This window comes from Haliotis rufescens, unplaced genomic scaffold, assembly GCF_023055435.1.
Source record: "Haliotis rufescens isolate VD_foot unplaced genomic scaffold, xgHalRufe1.0.p SCAF_6, whole genome shotgun sequence".
Taxonomy (NCBI): domain Eukaryota; kingdom Metazoa; phylum Mollusca; class Gastropoda; order Lepetellida; family Haliotidae; genus Haliotis; species Haliotis rufescens.
The window spans coordinates 26,859,704-26,873,421 of record NW_025964334.1 but is presented as its reverse complement, the minus strand read 5'-3'; the positions used below and the strand labels follow the sequence as shown (position 1 = coordinate 26,873,421).

The 13,718-nt window shown below is 39.4% G+C and overlaps 1 protein-coding gene across 11 annotated transcripts in view; it reads left to right on the top strand.

Moving 5' to 3' along the window:
* Nucleotides 1–13,718, top strand: part of LOC124118796 (G surface protein, allelic form 156-like) — a 190,918-nt gene that overhangs the window by 107,214 nt on the left and 69,986 nt on the right. For 10 of the 11 annotated variants that reach the window (XM_048386100.1, XM_048386092.1, XM_048386094.1 and 7 more), the window contains 15 exons: nucleotides 507–585; nucleotides 2,646–2,767; nucleotides 4,639–4,705; nucleotides 5,074–5,201; nucleotides 5,430–5,496; nucleotides 5,818–5,945; nucleotides 6,143–6,215; nucleotides 6,802–6,926; nucleotides 7,428–7,494; nucleotides 8,187–8,308; nucleotides 8,946–9,012; nucleotides 9,333–9,454; nucleotides 9,753–9,810; nucleotides 10,030–10,148; nucleotides 13,376–13,445. In XM_048386100.1, coding sequence (XP_048242057.1) covers nucleotides 507–585; nucleotides 2,646–2,767; nucleotides 4,639–4,705; nucleotides 5,074–5,201; nucleotides 5,430–5,496; nucleotides 5,818–5,945; nucleotides 6,143–6,215; nucleotides 6,802–6,926; nucleotides 7,428–7,494; nucleotides 8,187–8,308; nucleotides 8,946–9,012; nucleotides 9,333–9,454; nucleotides 9,753–9,810; nucleotides 10,030–10,148; nucleotides 13,376–13,445 — 1,414 coding nt within the window. The remainder of the gene's footprint in view (nucleotides 1–506; nucleotides 586–2,645; nucleotides 2,768–4,638; nucleotides 4,706–5,073; nucleotides 5,202–5,429; nucleotides 5,497–5,817; nucleotides 5,946–6,142; nucleotides 6,216–6,801; nucleotides 6,927–7,427; nucleotides 7,495–8,186; nucleotides 8,309–8,945; nucleotides 9,013–9,332; nucleotides 9,455–9,752; nucleotides 9,811–10,029; nucleotides 10,149–13,375; nucleotides 13,446–13,718) is intronic. The other variant, XM_048386097.1, reaches the window with a different exon arrangement.

The following is a 13,718-nucleotide window of genomic DNA, read 5'->3' as shown; positions in this document are numbered from 1 at the left end:
GTTGCAGATGTTACAATAGCCAATATGGTACACGGGCATATTTGGCAGGAGAGTTTCCCATAATGGCTAAAGTGTTTTGTAATGACGTGCACATACGAGTCTGTAAATATATTATTACAGTCCTCGGCTTTTGTGTAAAGAGGATCGTGGCTGAACTAACACATGTTTCAAATGCGGTTACACGACTTGCTGTTTGTATTACAATACTACTGGTTTCACATTATTATGAAAGTAACTATAAAAGTACAATGAGAAATTTGAGTGTTATTCATTTCTATATAATTACTGACAGTGTATAAATGTAAAACTATATGATACAATCAGATGGTAGCGATGTCTAAACTGGTTGATAGTCTGTCATTGTAACCTATCAGAACCAAATCAGCTAATGTTATCAAATACAAGTAAGGATTTAAGTCCACCGTTTAAAATACATACTTTTGGTGTTGTCATTGTCTGTATGCAACCACAATTCATTGACTCTCCAATTGTTTGTCAATGTTTAGGTGCGGGCTTGACTGACACCTGTCAGTGCCAGATTGACTACGCCAAGGCATCAGTGGATCCTGCAGCCAACAAATGCACGTAAGTCACGTATTTAGATGGAGTAAAGTGGTCCAGGAAATTAACCAAGTCGTCCAGAGTAGATGTTTCCCCCATTTTCTCTGCATCTTCTGTGCCACAGTTTAGATGATACGTTTCTAACAACTTTACGGTATTGCATTGTTAAGTTAAAATATTACTGATTTCTCCACGGGACGCCATTTTTAGTTGCTACACTACGGACTACTTGACGAGACGACATTGTTTAGTTCATTATTAACTTAACATATTACTGATTACTCCACAGGATGTCATTGTTTAGTTCATTCAACAGGGACAACTCGACGAGAAGCCATTGTTTAGTTGATACACTACGGACTACTCGACGAGACGCCATTGTTTAGTTGATACACTACGGAGTACTCGACGAGACGCCATTGTTTAGTTTATAAATAACGGACGATGTCACAAGATGCCATTGTTGAACTGATGCTTTACAAACAACTTCACTGGACGTCATTACTTAGGCTCGGTTCCTTACAAAGGCGGGGTGTGTGGTTTGCGAAAGTGAAATACTGCTAACTCCTGTGTGATCTGCCCTGTGTACAATGTTCATTTTGGATAAGTGTACGAATTCTGTCCTGCGAAATTCTGCGCCATTCTGCACCATTCTGCTTGTAACGCGTTGGTCAGTTGTTGGAGTGTCTGCGGCATATTCCGACGTTGACGTACCCGTCGATCGAGTTCTTCCGAGAAGTTTTGTTTGTTTGTTTGTTGTTCAACGCCGCAATATAACTGCGGTCTGTAAATAATCGAGTCTGGACCAGACAATCCAGTGATTGGCATCATGAGCATCGATCCACTCAATTGGAATACGATGACATGCATCAACCAAATCAGCGAGCCTGAGTGTTCCATTGGGTTGCGATCTGGAGATCTCGACGGCAAGGGCAAGGCGTTGATGTTAGGATTATGAAGGTAGTCTACCATGACACGAGCTGTGTGCGGTGGAATGTTGTCCTGTTGAAACAACTCCCTCTTGCGGTCAATGATTGGAAGAAGGTGAGGTGGAAGAATTTGATTCATGTAGCGGTTTGCAGTCAAATTTCCCTGAACCACAACAAAGTCAGATCTCGTGGTGTAGTATATGGCCCCCTCACTATGACACTACCGCCACCGAATTGTTTCGAATTCACGTATTAAACGCTCATTTCGACGACGATAAACACGTTGTATTCCATCTCACCGGTAAAGAAGAAATCGTGATTCATCGCTAAAACACACTCGTCTCCAGTTTCTCAAATTCCAATTCTGTAAGGCATTGCACCAAACGCAAGCCTCGCTGTCGATGGATCGGTTGCAAAACAGGGACGATAAGTGGTCTTCTCGGTCGGATTCCGGCCTTGCGAAGATGGTTCCTGACCGTCTGGTCCGATATCCTCACTAAACCAGGGATGCGTCCTGCAGTCTCCATAGCTGTGGCATTGCAATGACGTAGGTGGAACAGTCGAATGTTGCGATCCTGTGCAGAGCTGTTAACTCTTAGTCGGCTGGTTCTCGGACGGACTGCAGTGGAATTGAACTATGTGTATCGGTCTCAAAGGAGGCAAATGTTGATGTGGTGGACGTTGAAGTGGCGTGCAACAGAAGACTGCGATTCCCCTCTTTGGATATGTCATATGGCGATGTTCCGATCGGCAGTGCTGAGTCTCGGCATTTTCGAACTTGAACAATGTTGACAACTGAATGACACATTATTGCCTTTTTATAGCCACTGCCACGCTGTACTGTTTTCCTCCATGATATGTTTGAACAAGTGTGAAATCAATGCCGTTTAAGACACTGCAATCGTTTGTCGAATATCAGGCCACCAACATTTTCCAATAACATATATCCAATGTATATACCGGATTTTTTGTGAAGTCAGGTTCAATATACTACATACTACATGTGAGTTTCTTTTTTGAAGAGTGTAAAAACACGCCCAACTCTATTGTGCGGCTCTTTATTTAGCAATCACCAATCTGGATAGTTTGGGGGTATTCATTACACAGAACACAATTAATGCTTTCTATACTTTGTATGAACATTTGTGTTCACAGGGCTCTGAAGGCCCTCATTGTGTGTTTGGCTGACAAGACAGCCGCGGCTTGTGATGGATCCACGTTACCTTCAGCGTTGGCGGATGCTGCACACACAGACATAAAGGCCGACACTGCTTGTGGTAAGAACCTGTCCGTGACAACATCCGGCACACTGGTATTTCGGGTTTTAAGTCTGATGTTAAAAGCCTTTCAATCCTGTGAATAGAATGATAAATGTTAAATGGTGCATTGCAAGAAGTCAGATGCGGTGTTAAAACCCCTTGTGTTCACCTAACCCTGAGTGTAACTATGAACACTGTCAATGCCAATCTCTGCCAATCTTATCAACAGCGGTTGCAACTGCTTTCGGGATTATGATTTGGGTACAGCGTGAAAGAGTCCGTGATAAAATATTCTAATGCTTGAATCCTTTGACAACATTTTTTATCGGTGTAGGTTAGTTCACTGTTTATGCTTTCTGTCAAATCTATGAATATTCTATAATAACTGAGCATAATACACGGATGAAAGACATTGGCGGTGTCTATATACATGACTTTTGAAAACTTGTTTAAAAATGATATTTGTTTGGGAATATAAACTAAGTATTTATTCAGTCCTTTCAAAAGTTAACACTAAGGGTTGTTATTGCAACCCCTAGAGTTCATATGGTGTTGTAGGGGTTACATTTGCAACTGCTCGTGTTCGTGTGCCAAAGATGACCTAAACTATCTTTTTTAGAAAGTTGTATAATTGTGGTTTTGAAAATATGTTTGAAAATAATACTGGTTTGTGAAAATAAACGAAGTAAATATGCGTTTATTTAAAACAACTAACGCTTATGGTTGGTAATACAACCACTGTTTTCTATATGGTGACTCTTGGGATTCCACCTTTTAGTGATCTCAGAAATATAGGTTTGAAATTATTTTGCCTTAGCCAAGCATTATGCTTACTTATCATGCTTATGGTAACAAAATAACAAAATTCCTAACAGATTATTAGCCTTAGCCATCTTTATGGCAACACATAATTTTTACTTGCCCCATTTCACAATGGTGTCCACTCAAACATTTCCATATCTCAACCTTTTTTAACAAGGTAGAAAGAAAAAGATATGCACAGAAGTACTCATAAAATATCCTTACTTATTCCTTACACATATCTATTCTGAATATATTTATATCTTGGTCTGAAAAGTAGGGCAAGGTGACCTTCTTCTTGATGATAGTTGTTGACTAAGAAACATGTACTCACTATATTTTATCGTTCTAGCACAGAAATATAAATAAAGCGACAAAACCCTTCCCATATCAAACAGAAATCTCTGCAAAAAGCAGAGTCGAAAATGTCACAGAAAATGTCCCTGATATGCCAAAGAGAAAGCCCTCTAGTAACCTTGACCTTGAGTGCTCAAGTGGGGCACGGGTAGCCCAATCGTCTAAGGCGCCGCGATTCGCTGTGCAGAGTTTGGAAGTTAGTGTTTTTGCAGCGTATGAACGTTTAAGTGAAAATAATGATGACTAACCGCCTCACACCAACCCAACCCGCATCCACCGCCCTCCAGCCGCGGTCCCGCACCCCCCTTCACACACACTCCATCTCACTACAACCTGATCAGGATCCACTCTCTTCCTGCACCGGTTACTGTTAGGGTTTATCTTGCATAGAATATGGACAACGTCAACCCCGAGCGTAACTTTCAAGTAATGAAAACTCGGGGTTGCAGTTGCAACCGTTAGTCTTCACAGTTACACAAATAGGTTCGGTTAACACTAGTGCAGGCAATCAACTTCAAAACAAGCGATGCCTCAGTGCAGAACATGGTTCATGGGAATACATCGAAGGCATAGTTTTTCTCTTTACACTGAGGTTGAGTCAAACAGCTGGTCATAATAAAACCAGCATTAAACATGTTGTTACCATCTTAAAGTTATGTGTGTGAAAATGAATAATAATCCAAATAAATATTGTGTTTCTGACAAGTACGTATGATCATATCTGTTTGCAGTTGTTTCAAGTACATGCGAATGTGAAATCGCTTATGCAAAGACAGACATATCCTCCAATAAATGCACGTAAGTACAAACATGTTCATACTTATTCTACTACTGTTCCGTTCCTATAATGGGGGCAGTTAACGCAATAATTACCCATTCCGACTGGGGGTTGTCAGTACGAAGTAACACGTAAAGAATAGGTCCCAATTGTGTCGATTGATGCTCATATCAATCACTGGATTGTCTGGTCCAGACACGATTATTTACAGACCGCCGTCATTATGAAACTTGATATTTTCTGAATGATGTCTTACTTTATTTAATTTGTTCAGTGTACACGTATGAGAAAGACCAACCTGTACAAGCTTGTGTGCAGAACAACAAAATGAAGACGCACACAAATTCATACGGTGAAACTAATTACCTGATTTCTTTGTCTCTGCCAGCGCTCAGCGAACCAAGATGGAGTGCCTGTACAAATCTGAAACCCTGGGCTGTGATGGAACAACTAAGAGGAATGCTTTGGTTGATGGTTTCAAGGCTGATTTGGTATCAGGAGCTTGTGCTGCTGAAAGTAGGTAGACTCGTGTGTTCCGCTTACGAGTACATAGTATATTTGTTAATGAAAAGATTGCACAGGAAACCTAGACAATTGCCTAAAATGTGAAGAATTTGTATAACTTTTCCAAAGTGGTCTATGATTTGGAAGAATATAGGTATATATATTATATATACTTATAAATAGGTTATCATGGACCTTTTTTAAAGTTACAAGACTTTGAAATTGTCTCTTTCTCCGTAGCGTCCGATGTCTGCAAACTCTGTATGATCCCTTATGCAGCAGTAGACCCCGCTGGAGATAAATGCGGGTAGGTGTCTTACAAAATAAAACATGTTTGAACATAACTACAATTAACATTCAGAATGAAACGGAAAGGTCTTTAGACGCTGGTATTTTAAGAAACGTTTTTTCATGAATTCATTTGTGAAATGTGAAATGTGTTTTCTAATGATGCAAGTGTGTTGACAATCAATATAAGAACAGCCCAACACGTATGTTGAAGGTGTGAAGTTTCAAAACATAATTTGCTCTCAGTATATTCAGATTAAGTCTTGAAGCCTTTGAGAAATGTTACATCTTCAAAATTGATGTGTCGTGTGACAAATGTACTTTATGGTGTAAATAACAGCGCCCTGAAGACATTTCTTGGTTGTTTGGACACGAAGACAGCATCTTTAACAAGCTGTGACGGTTCACAAACCATCATTCAGCTTGCTACAGCTGCTGACCAAGCGGTGACGGACACGGCATCCTGTAGTAAGTCGGATTTTGGTTTTCATGTTGTCCTGAAGAATAAAACAACTTACTTACATTATTCCTCCGACTCATTCTGTGTCTACATCTTTAACTGTTTTGTGTTTACAATATCAACTCATGGCACTTGTGAAGCCCGACATACATGTTATGGATGTCATGAGCCATTCAGAAGTGTTGTTTATATCCTTCTATTAAAGCCGCTACGGACACTTGCAGCTGTACAGTTGTCTACTTGAAAACTGCAAGAGCTGATGAAACTGCGGAATGCAGGTATGTGTGACAGCTACTCTTCGGTCATGTACTGATTAAACGGACTAGATGGTATCATATGTATCAATAACAATTCAAAGGCAATCTCAAAATCTCCCGACTGCAACAATTTCTTACAAGGTGCCTGTGAGGTCCTATTTGTCCGTCGTCTAAGTTTGAAGTGAATGGTGAAATTGGCGTTTACTGCTAACAACACAACCCTTAACAAAACTACATCCAGCTCACTGCATCATCAACACCTTACACATGTGTACACCACAACCAGGCCAGGCCAAGCCAAGATACGCCACGCCAGGCCACGCCACGCCACGCCACGCCAGGCCAGGCCAGGCCAGGCCAGGCCACGCTAGGCCACGCCACGCAACGCCAGGCCAGGCCAGGCCAGGCCAGGCCACGCCACGCCACGCCATGCCACGCCACGCCACCGCACCGCACCGCACACACCAAAGCGCACCACACAGTGCAACACAACACAAAAACAACACAAGATATAGATATATCTCATTTATCATGTATTTGAAATATCTGTTTTGCGATTAAGCATTTATTATATGATGTATATGATGTGTGAACATCGCATTGTCAGTGCTTTAAAGACCAAGATGGACTGCCTTGTAACGACAACTGGTATTGCATGTGATGGAACAGCCCGCCACACCTATGCGGGTACTGTCAGTACAGCCATGGATGGTGTCACGTCCTGCCCTTCCAGTAAGTTGTAAATAGCTGAGAACAGAGTTAGTTCGATCAGTGTTAACATCCAATTGAAAACGCAAAATGGATAACTTTTTTTCTGCAGCTATATTCAAGTATTCAATAGTTATTACATTCACAAATTATATCTTTATTATCCAATTGAAAATCCAAAATGAATAAATTCTGTAGCTGCATCATAACAGAAATATATTCAGCCAATCACCGAGAGCGTAACACAAGTCTTGTTGTGCATCATCTTAAGACATGCCGTGTCATCAGTATCAATTATTTTTTTATTTTGAATATTCTTTTTTTTTTCTATTCTGTATTAAACAATTATTGATCACAATTTAGGCAATATCATCTTTTATGGACCCAAGAAGCTGGACTCAATATCAGTTTCTTGGGTCCATAAAACATTTATATTGCCCCCATGAATGGTCAATAATTGATAAATATGTAATGTCCATCATAAAACCATGTCTTGCGTCTCACATTTTAAACGTCATCTTGTAGCCTATCCTTCTGGGTCTATATGCAAGGATTGTGTGATTCCAATGGCAACAACAGCTGCAACATGCGCGTAAGTCTTTGAATACTTAAACTGACAATGCCAAAAGTGTCCTTTATTGTGAACTTGGTATGACGTTTGTTGAAATCAGTGAAGTCTAGGTCTGGATGAAGTAATCAGTGTCATGTGTCATGAGCATATCAATGAAATGGGTTTAAATTGATTTAAATAAATCTTCGTAGTTTCCGATTGGTAGATAGATTTACGATGCTATATATTCAACACGTAATTTCTAATAGCTCTTTTTTAAGGTTCCATCTTTTATTTTTTTAACTAGTTTACAAGTTTATTCCTATCTTAGAAAACGGACCCGTGTATGTGTAAACGATGAATGTTTTGGGGTCAAAATATTATTCCAAAGGAAAGAATATTCATGGGGGAAATATTGCAGTGGCAGTAGGATACTAGCTGTGGAAATAATATCCTTGGCGAACATTTCCTCTTGAAACTTTAAGATATTACTTCTCCAGGAGACAATCTCCAGGGGGAATAAATTATTACATGTGTACTGAGTTACTTTGCATTACGTACGTACTGAGTTACTTTGCACTACTGTCATAGCTGGCGTATGGCGCATTGGCTTTTTACCTTAACACAAGTTATTTACTCACTCCAGTAAGCAAAGAAACCACTTCTTATATGACAGACTTCCCACATGACTGATTCACATCTCTGCTTACATGGTTTTGTCTTTCCTGTCACAGGGCCTTGGAGACATACTACCACTGTTTGTACACGGCGGCAGGCACTACCAGCTGTGATGGTTCTAAAAATATAAAAACACTCGCCGATGACCAAGCCACGCAAGATAACTCTTTATCATGCAGTAAGTTGATAGCCCTGATGAAAGTACCAACCATTCACATCATTGGATCGTTTGACAAATTTAGGCTCTAATGCTTAAAGCCCTTGACTCTAAACTCAATGTGTGAACATGGGTCTGGATTATCAGTTTGCGAGCGGGTGTTATGTGCATATGTTGCTGAAACGAAGTCTTGCGGTGTATATAGTTAGCCCTAAAATGCAGTCTTGGGCTGTACATAGTCAACACTGAAATACACTGTTGGGCTTTCAAGTAGAGATATTCCCCGAATTCATTCTTTAATACAAAATTGCTCGGTTTTCAGCAAAAATGTTCCCGAAATTCATTCTTTGTTTTGTGAAGATATTGCGAAAAATGCATTGCCATGACGATATTTTTGAAATCATTAGCATAGGCTATTCCTGATATGTATTCTTGTGTTTCAAATACTGAATGCTGAAATGCAATTTTAGGTTTTAAGTTCAGAATGTCACTGTTGAAGGACTCACCCTTTTCGCAAACATCTTTCACCCTATTGTAGCTTTTACGCCAATTGAAATCTCTTTCGATGGATAATCGAGACTGGTTATTCTCTGGTTATGGACGTGATATATTTATTAAAAGGAATCGTGCTGGTCATATGTACTTCGACATTTTTCAGTTTCACCTCGCCGGGACGTGTGCACCTGTCAGGTCGCCTTCTTGAAATCCACAGCTGCACTATGCGAGTGAGTGTTCTGCACGGTTGACACTGGACTCGTAGTGTGTATTCTGTTTTCTGAATCAATATCACGTTTATTACGTTTGATTAACACATGTCATTTTGTCATCTATACAAGAATCTAACTGATCTCTAAACCATTTTTGTACAAATTAACTAAATGTGAAATGCATTTGATATATCATGACCTGTTTGTCCGTCCTTTCCCATTTGAGGTAAGTATGTTATTTTTCCACCCTTAACGGGTCAGTAATAACAACTGCATTTTCGAACTAATGAAAAGAAAGTGTTTTTCTGAAAGAAACTGCTATTATAATATTTATACAGCTCTCTAAAAGTTCTGATGAACTGTCTGTGGGCTGGAACAGCTAATGGTTGTGATAATACTGCCACGAGAAATGCTGTGGCGACAACAGCTGATGGGAAAATAGATACTTCATGTAGAGGCAGTAAGTAGTACTTACATATTACACAAATGTCTAACGTTCAATTAATCAGGTCGATACTAAATGAACGAGAACGAACAAATAACGTTGAAGTAGCGTTATGGGTAAAGACTGACTAACTGAGGGTAGCCTCTGAGCGCCCTGAATATTCTTTCTGCACATAACCTACAGTCCGTGTGATGGAAATAAACAACTGATTTTGTTGTACGTGTACAGTGGAAATATACTTTCAATAATAATCATATTTATATAAAGATATGAATGTTTCAATATTATAACATATATTTTAACTATTTTTCAGCATTAAGTGATGTTTGTGTATGCCAGGTCGCCTACGCCAAAGCGGACATGACCTGCGAGTATGTATGACTTTATCATCTGGTCAGCATGTTCGAAGTTTTTACGCCTGTATTCAGTTGCACGTCCGAAAATGAAAATAAGAATGAATTTAGTATTAATAAAAGTGTCCTCAATAACTTTCCCCTTTCTATCATTAATTGTCTGAAATGCAATACTCTGTAATCTGTTATATTTGTGACTTTGTAACAAAGCACTCATCTTTTTCGACATTCGTTTAGCGCCCTGATTGCACAGTTTGCATGTCTGGAGAGCAAAACTGGAACAGGTTGTGAAGCAAGCAGAACCCTGAAACAGGTGGCTGAAGAAGGGAACACAAAGTTTGGAAGTGGAACGTGTTGTAAGATATATACTCATCAATGTATATTGCTGTATCTTGTCTACTGGTCTATTAATGTAAAACGTGGCTATAAATACATATAGACGTGAATGGCAAATGGACATCGTGTATACCGGCCATATACACTGTTGTATCAACATCAGGTTTATTTAATTTCATTATTGCTATATTTTGTGGTCACATACTTATAGTGAAGATCAGAACACACTCACAAATATCTGATGTGTCAGCTACTGCTGTATGCATTGTATGATGATCACAAGCATATATTCGACGTCGGTCGTCAAATGAACGTATGCAAACTATGTAATCTAATTACAGTCTTAGTATGTGTTTAGCTAACGCAATCCAATGTTAAGAATCTAACACATGTGAGGTTCACATTATTACAGTGTATCCTGCGATTTCAGATAAATCCCAGCATCTAAAATTTAGAATTCCAACACTGATGGAACTATGGTGCTAAGTAAGGACTATAATACAGTTTCCAAGTTCAATGTGGATTTTTAATCACGTGTAGATAACCTTGTGAGACCCGGGGCTGCAGTAGATCCCAAACACACTACTGCTTATTGTAATTATATAAGAGACGACTAACGGCATTCACTCACCTCTTGTTAGCACATCTGCCGGGGTCCCTCAAGGTTGCGTCATCTCACCCATTATCTCACAACAGCGCTTGTATATGTATTTCCTTCGACGTTTAAGAATTTTCAAATTTACTCTACCACCATCTCAATGTTTTATAGAACATATGCTTTTAACTTCACCAGTTGGGACAGAAACCTGTCTGTTCGAAACAAAAGCAAACTCTTCAAATACTGTAACTCGGCAAAATAGATTATTGGCGTCACTCTTCAGGACATCGACAGTATTTATGGGCAACAAAATTAATAGTTAATATAAAGTAAATAAAATATTAAGATCCTGTTTTAAATTCGGAGCATCAACTTCTTTCTGGCCGATGTTGGGATCAAACAGGGCTAGGAATCCATCCCAACGCATTTGTATCAAGTTTTCTAATATACTTTGTGATAATAATCGTTGAGCATTTATTCGCTAGTGCCACTTGAAACGTTTATGACGTTCGTATTTATTTGTATGCGTGTTTAGAAAAAAAGGTGAGACCTTGTGCCTGTAACCTAAATGTCAATCATATCTTATCTCAAAGTGCACGTCGTGGTCTGACTCGTTTACTATTTATCTTCATATCAACAGCTGGTTTGGCGGTGTGTACATATTTGTTTGACTGATTGTGATTTATGTTTCTGTCACGCTTGAAATGCAATCAAACCCGCCACAGAGGAAAACAAATCTCTGTAATATTACTTTTAATGAAGAAATATTTAGCCGAAAAAATATTATATTTCTTATTTTCTTTGTCATCACATGCTAATGCAGCTGATAATCTCTTTCAATGAACGAAAGTTTGCCAGTTTAGGAGTGAGTGAGTGAGTTCGTTTTACGCCGCTTTTAGCAATATTCCAGCGGGGGACACCAGAAATGGGCTTCACACATTGTACCCATGTCGGTAATCGAACCCGGGTCTTCGGCGTGACGAGCGAACGCTTTAACCACTAGGCTACCCGACAGCCCCCAGTTCAGGATTATCTATGAAATGCGGAAGTCTAATGATATAATCTCAACTGAGGAAATACTGGTTTCTAAACTGGTTTCAAAATAGGAAACCAAATTCTCTCCTAAAATGTTCCAAGTCCACTCGCAGATGTGAGCTCATGTGCATGATCTGCGATAGATCCACTATTAAAAGTTAAACATTTACGCTGAATGTATAGCACCAAATTACCTTTCCGATTAACAACATTGCCTAGTCCTTAAAACATCGTAGCATTTAGCTACACTCATAGCTGGCTATGTAGCGTGAAACACATCGCGGTTGTCATCGTCAGAATCTGGAGCCGCCTCGAGATTTCAACCATACCATAAAGACGAAGTTATCAGTCAGTTATCTTTTAGAACATCAGCTGTACTGTCTGTAGACATTTCCGACAGACAATTTGACGTTTGAAACATTGTGTTTTCACCAGCCTTCACTGTGTTCAGCAGATATACTTGCAGACCTCTCAAAAGGGACGAAATTATGGGGCTATATCAGCGAGGCATTACTGTCCTATTTTTCAGTTGAATCAGCGTTTTCCCAGTAATGATAAGGTATTACTGCGCTGGGAAAAATCTAATGTGGTTTTTCAATATGGTTTTCCCTTTAGTTAAGAATCAATATACAACATACTTGTTTTACAGCGCAGTTACATCGATGGCTTCTCTTGTAAACAGCTGGGGCGGTCGGGTAGCCTAGTGGTTAAAGCGTTCGCTCGTTACGCCGAAGACCCGGGTTCGATTCCCGACATGGGTACAATGTGTGAAGCCAAATTCTGGTGTCCCCCGCCGTGATATTGCCGGAATATTGCTCAAAGCGGCGTAAAACCATACTCACTCACTTGTAATCAGCTCCACAAACGTTGTAACTCAGTTGCAAGTTTCAATTGCAAACTCAATGTTTTGGACGAGGGACATAATTAACTTGAAATTATATTGAAGCATGTAATATCAATTGTAGATTGTATATATTACGTTTATACATTGCGGGTACATGTATGTGATGTGTGATAACCTGGAGAGATAACCCGATATATAGAGGTTATCACGCTTGTGTGTTTTGGGGTTGGTAAATATCCTGCATTAGGAGTAAACATTGTATTTAGCGAAGATACTCTACAAAACGAAACAAGGTAACAATTCAACTTATTTCGGCCAAATCCAACTATTTTAATTTGTGGAAAAGGTTTCAAGCCGCAGAGGTCTACAAGCACAGATACTGATCCCGCTTGGCTAGGCCAAGTGCCCTCGCAAAACTGTTTCGAAATTAATATCTCCAAAGTTGCCAAAACTTATAAAATGCCTTAGGTACTTCACAGTAAGACACTGATTTTAAGTATATTAGACTGTTCTTTTGATAATGATAGCAATTATCCCTGTAGTTTATCCAGATTCCCGACGGTTATTTCTGACTCGATTGCCGACTGACAAGGGCGACGCCATGTTTGTTTATAAACACTGAAAGTAGTCCCTACTTGACCTTTGGTATTTGAATCTATATCCGCATATGACCCCAACGGATATCATTTTTATCCGTTGGCTTTATCCTGCCGAGAAACCTACCCATTATATGATAAATCACAATATATACATGTAGGCTTCTTTTTCAGCAACGACAGACACATGCGTATGTCAGAAGGCGTATTTGATTGCCGACGTTAGCGGGGCAAACAAATGCACGTATGTATAACGATAAATCGCATCATTATATATAAATGTGTCACTGATGTGGGGATGCGTTATTATACGCCCAAAAGCAAGTTATATATAATTGTATTATTGTTATGAATTCTGAACATAATTTGTGGAGAAATATGCAGTTACGTGTCAAACCGCATTTGAGCAGACACTTGTACCTGAATACCTGCGGTGTATATAGGAATAATATAAATGCATAATATTAAATTTTTTATCCAGGTACTAGTATATGCTCAATTGCGGTTTTGACATATT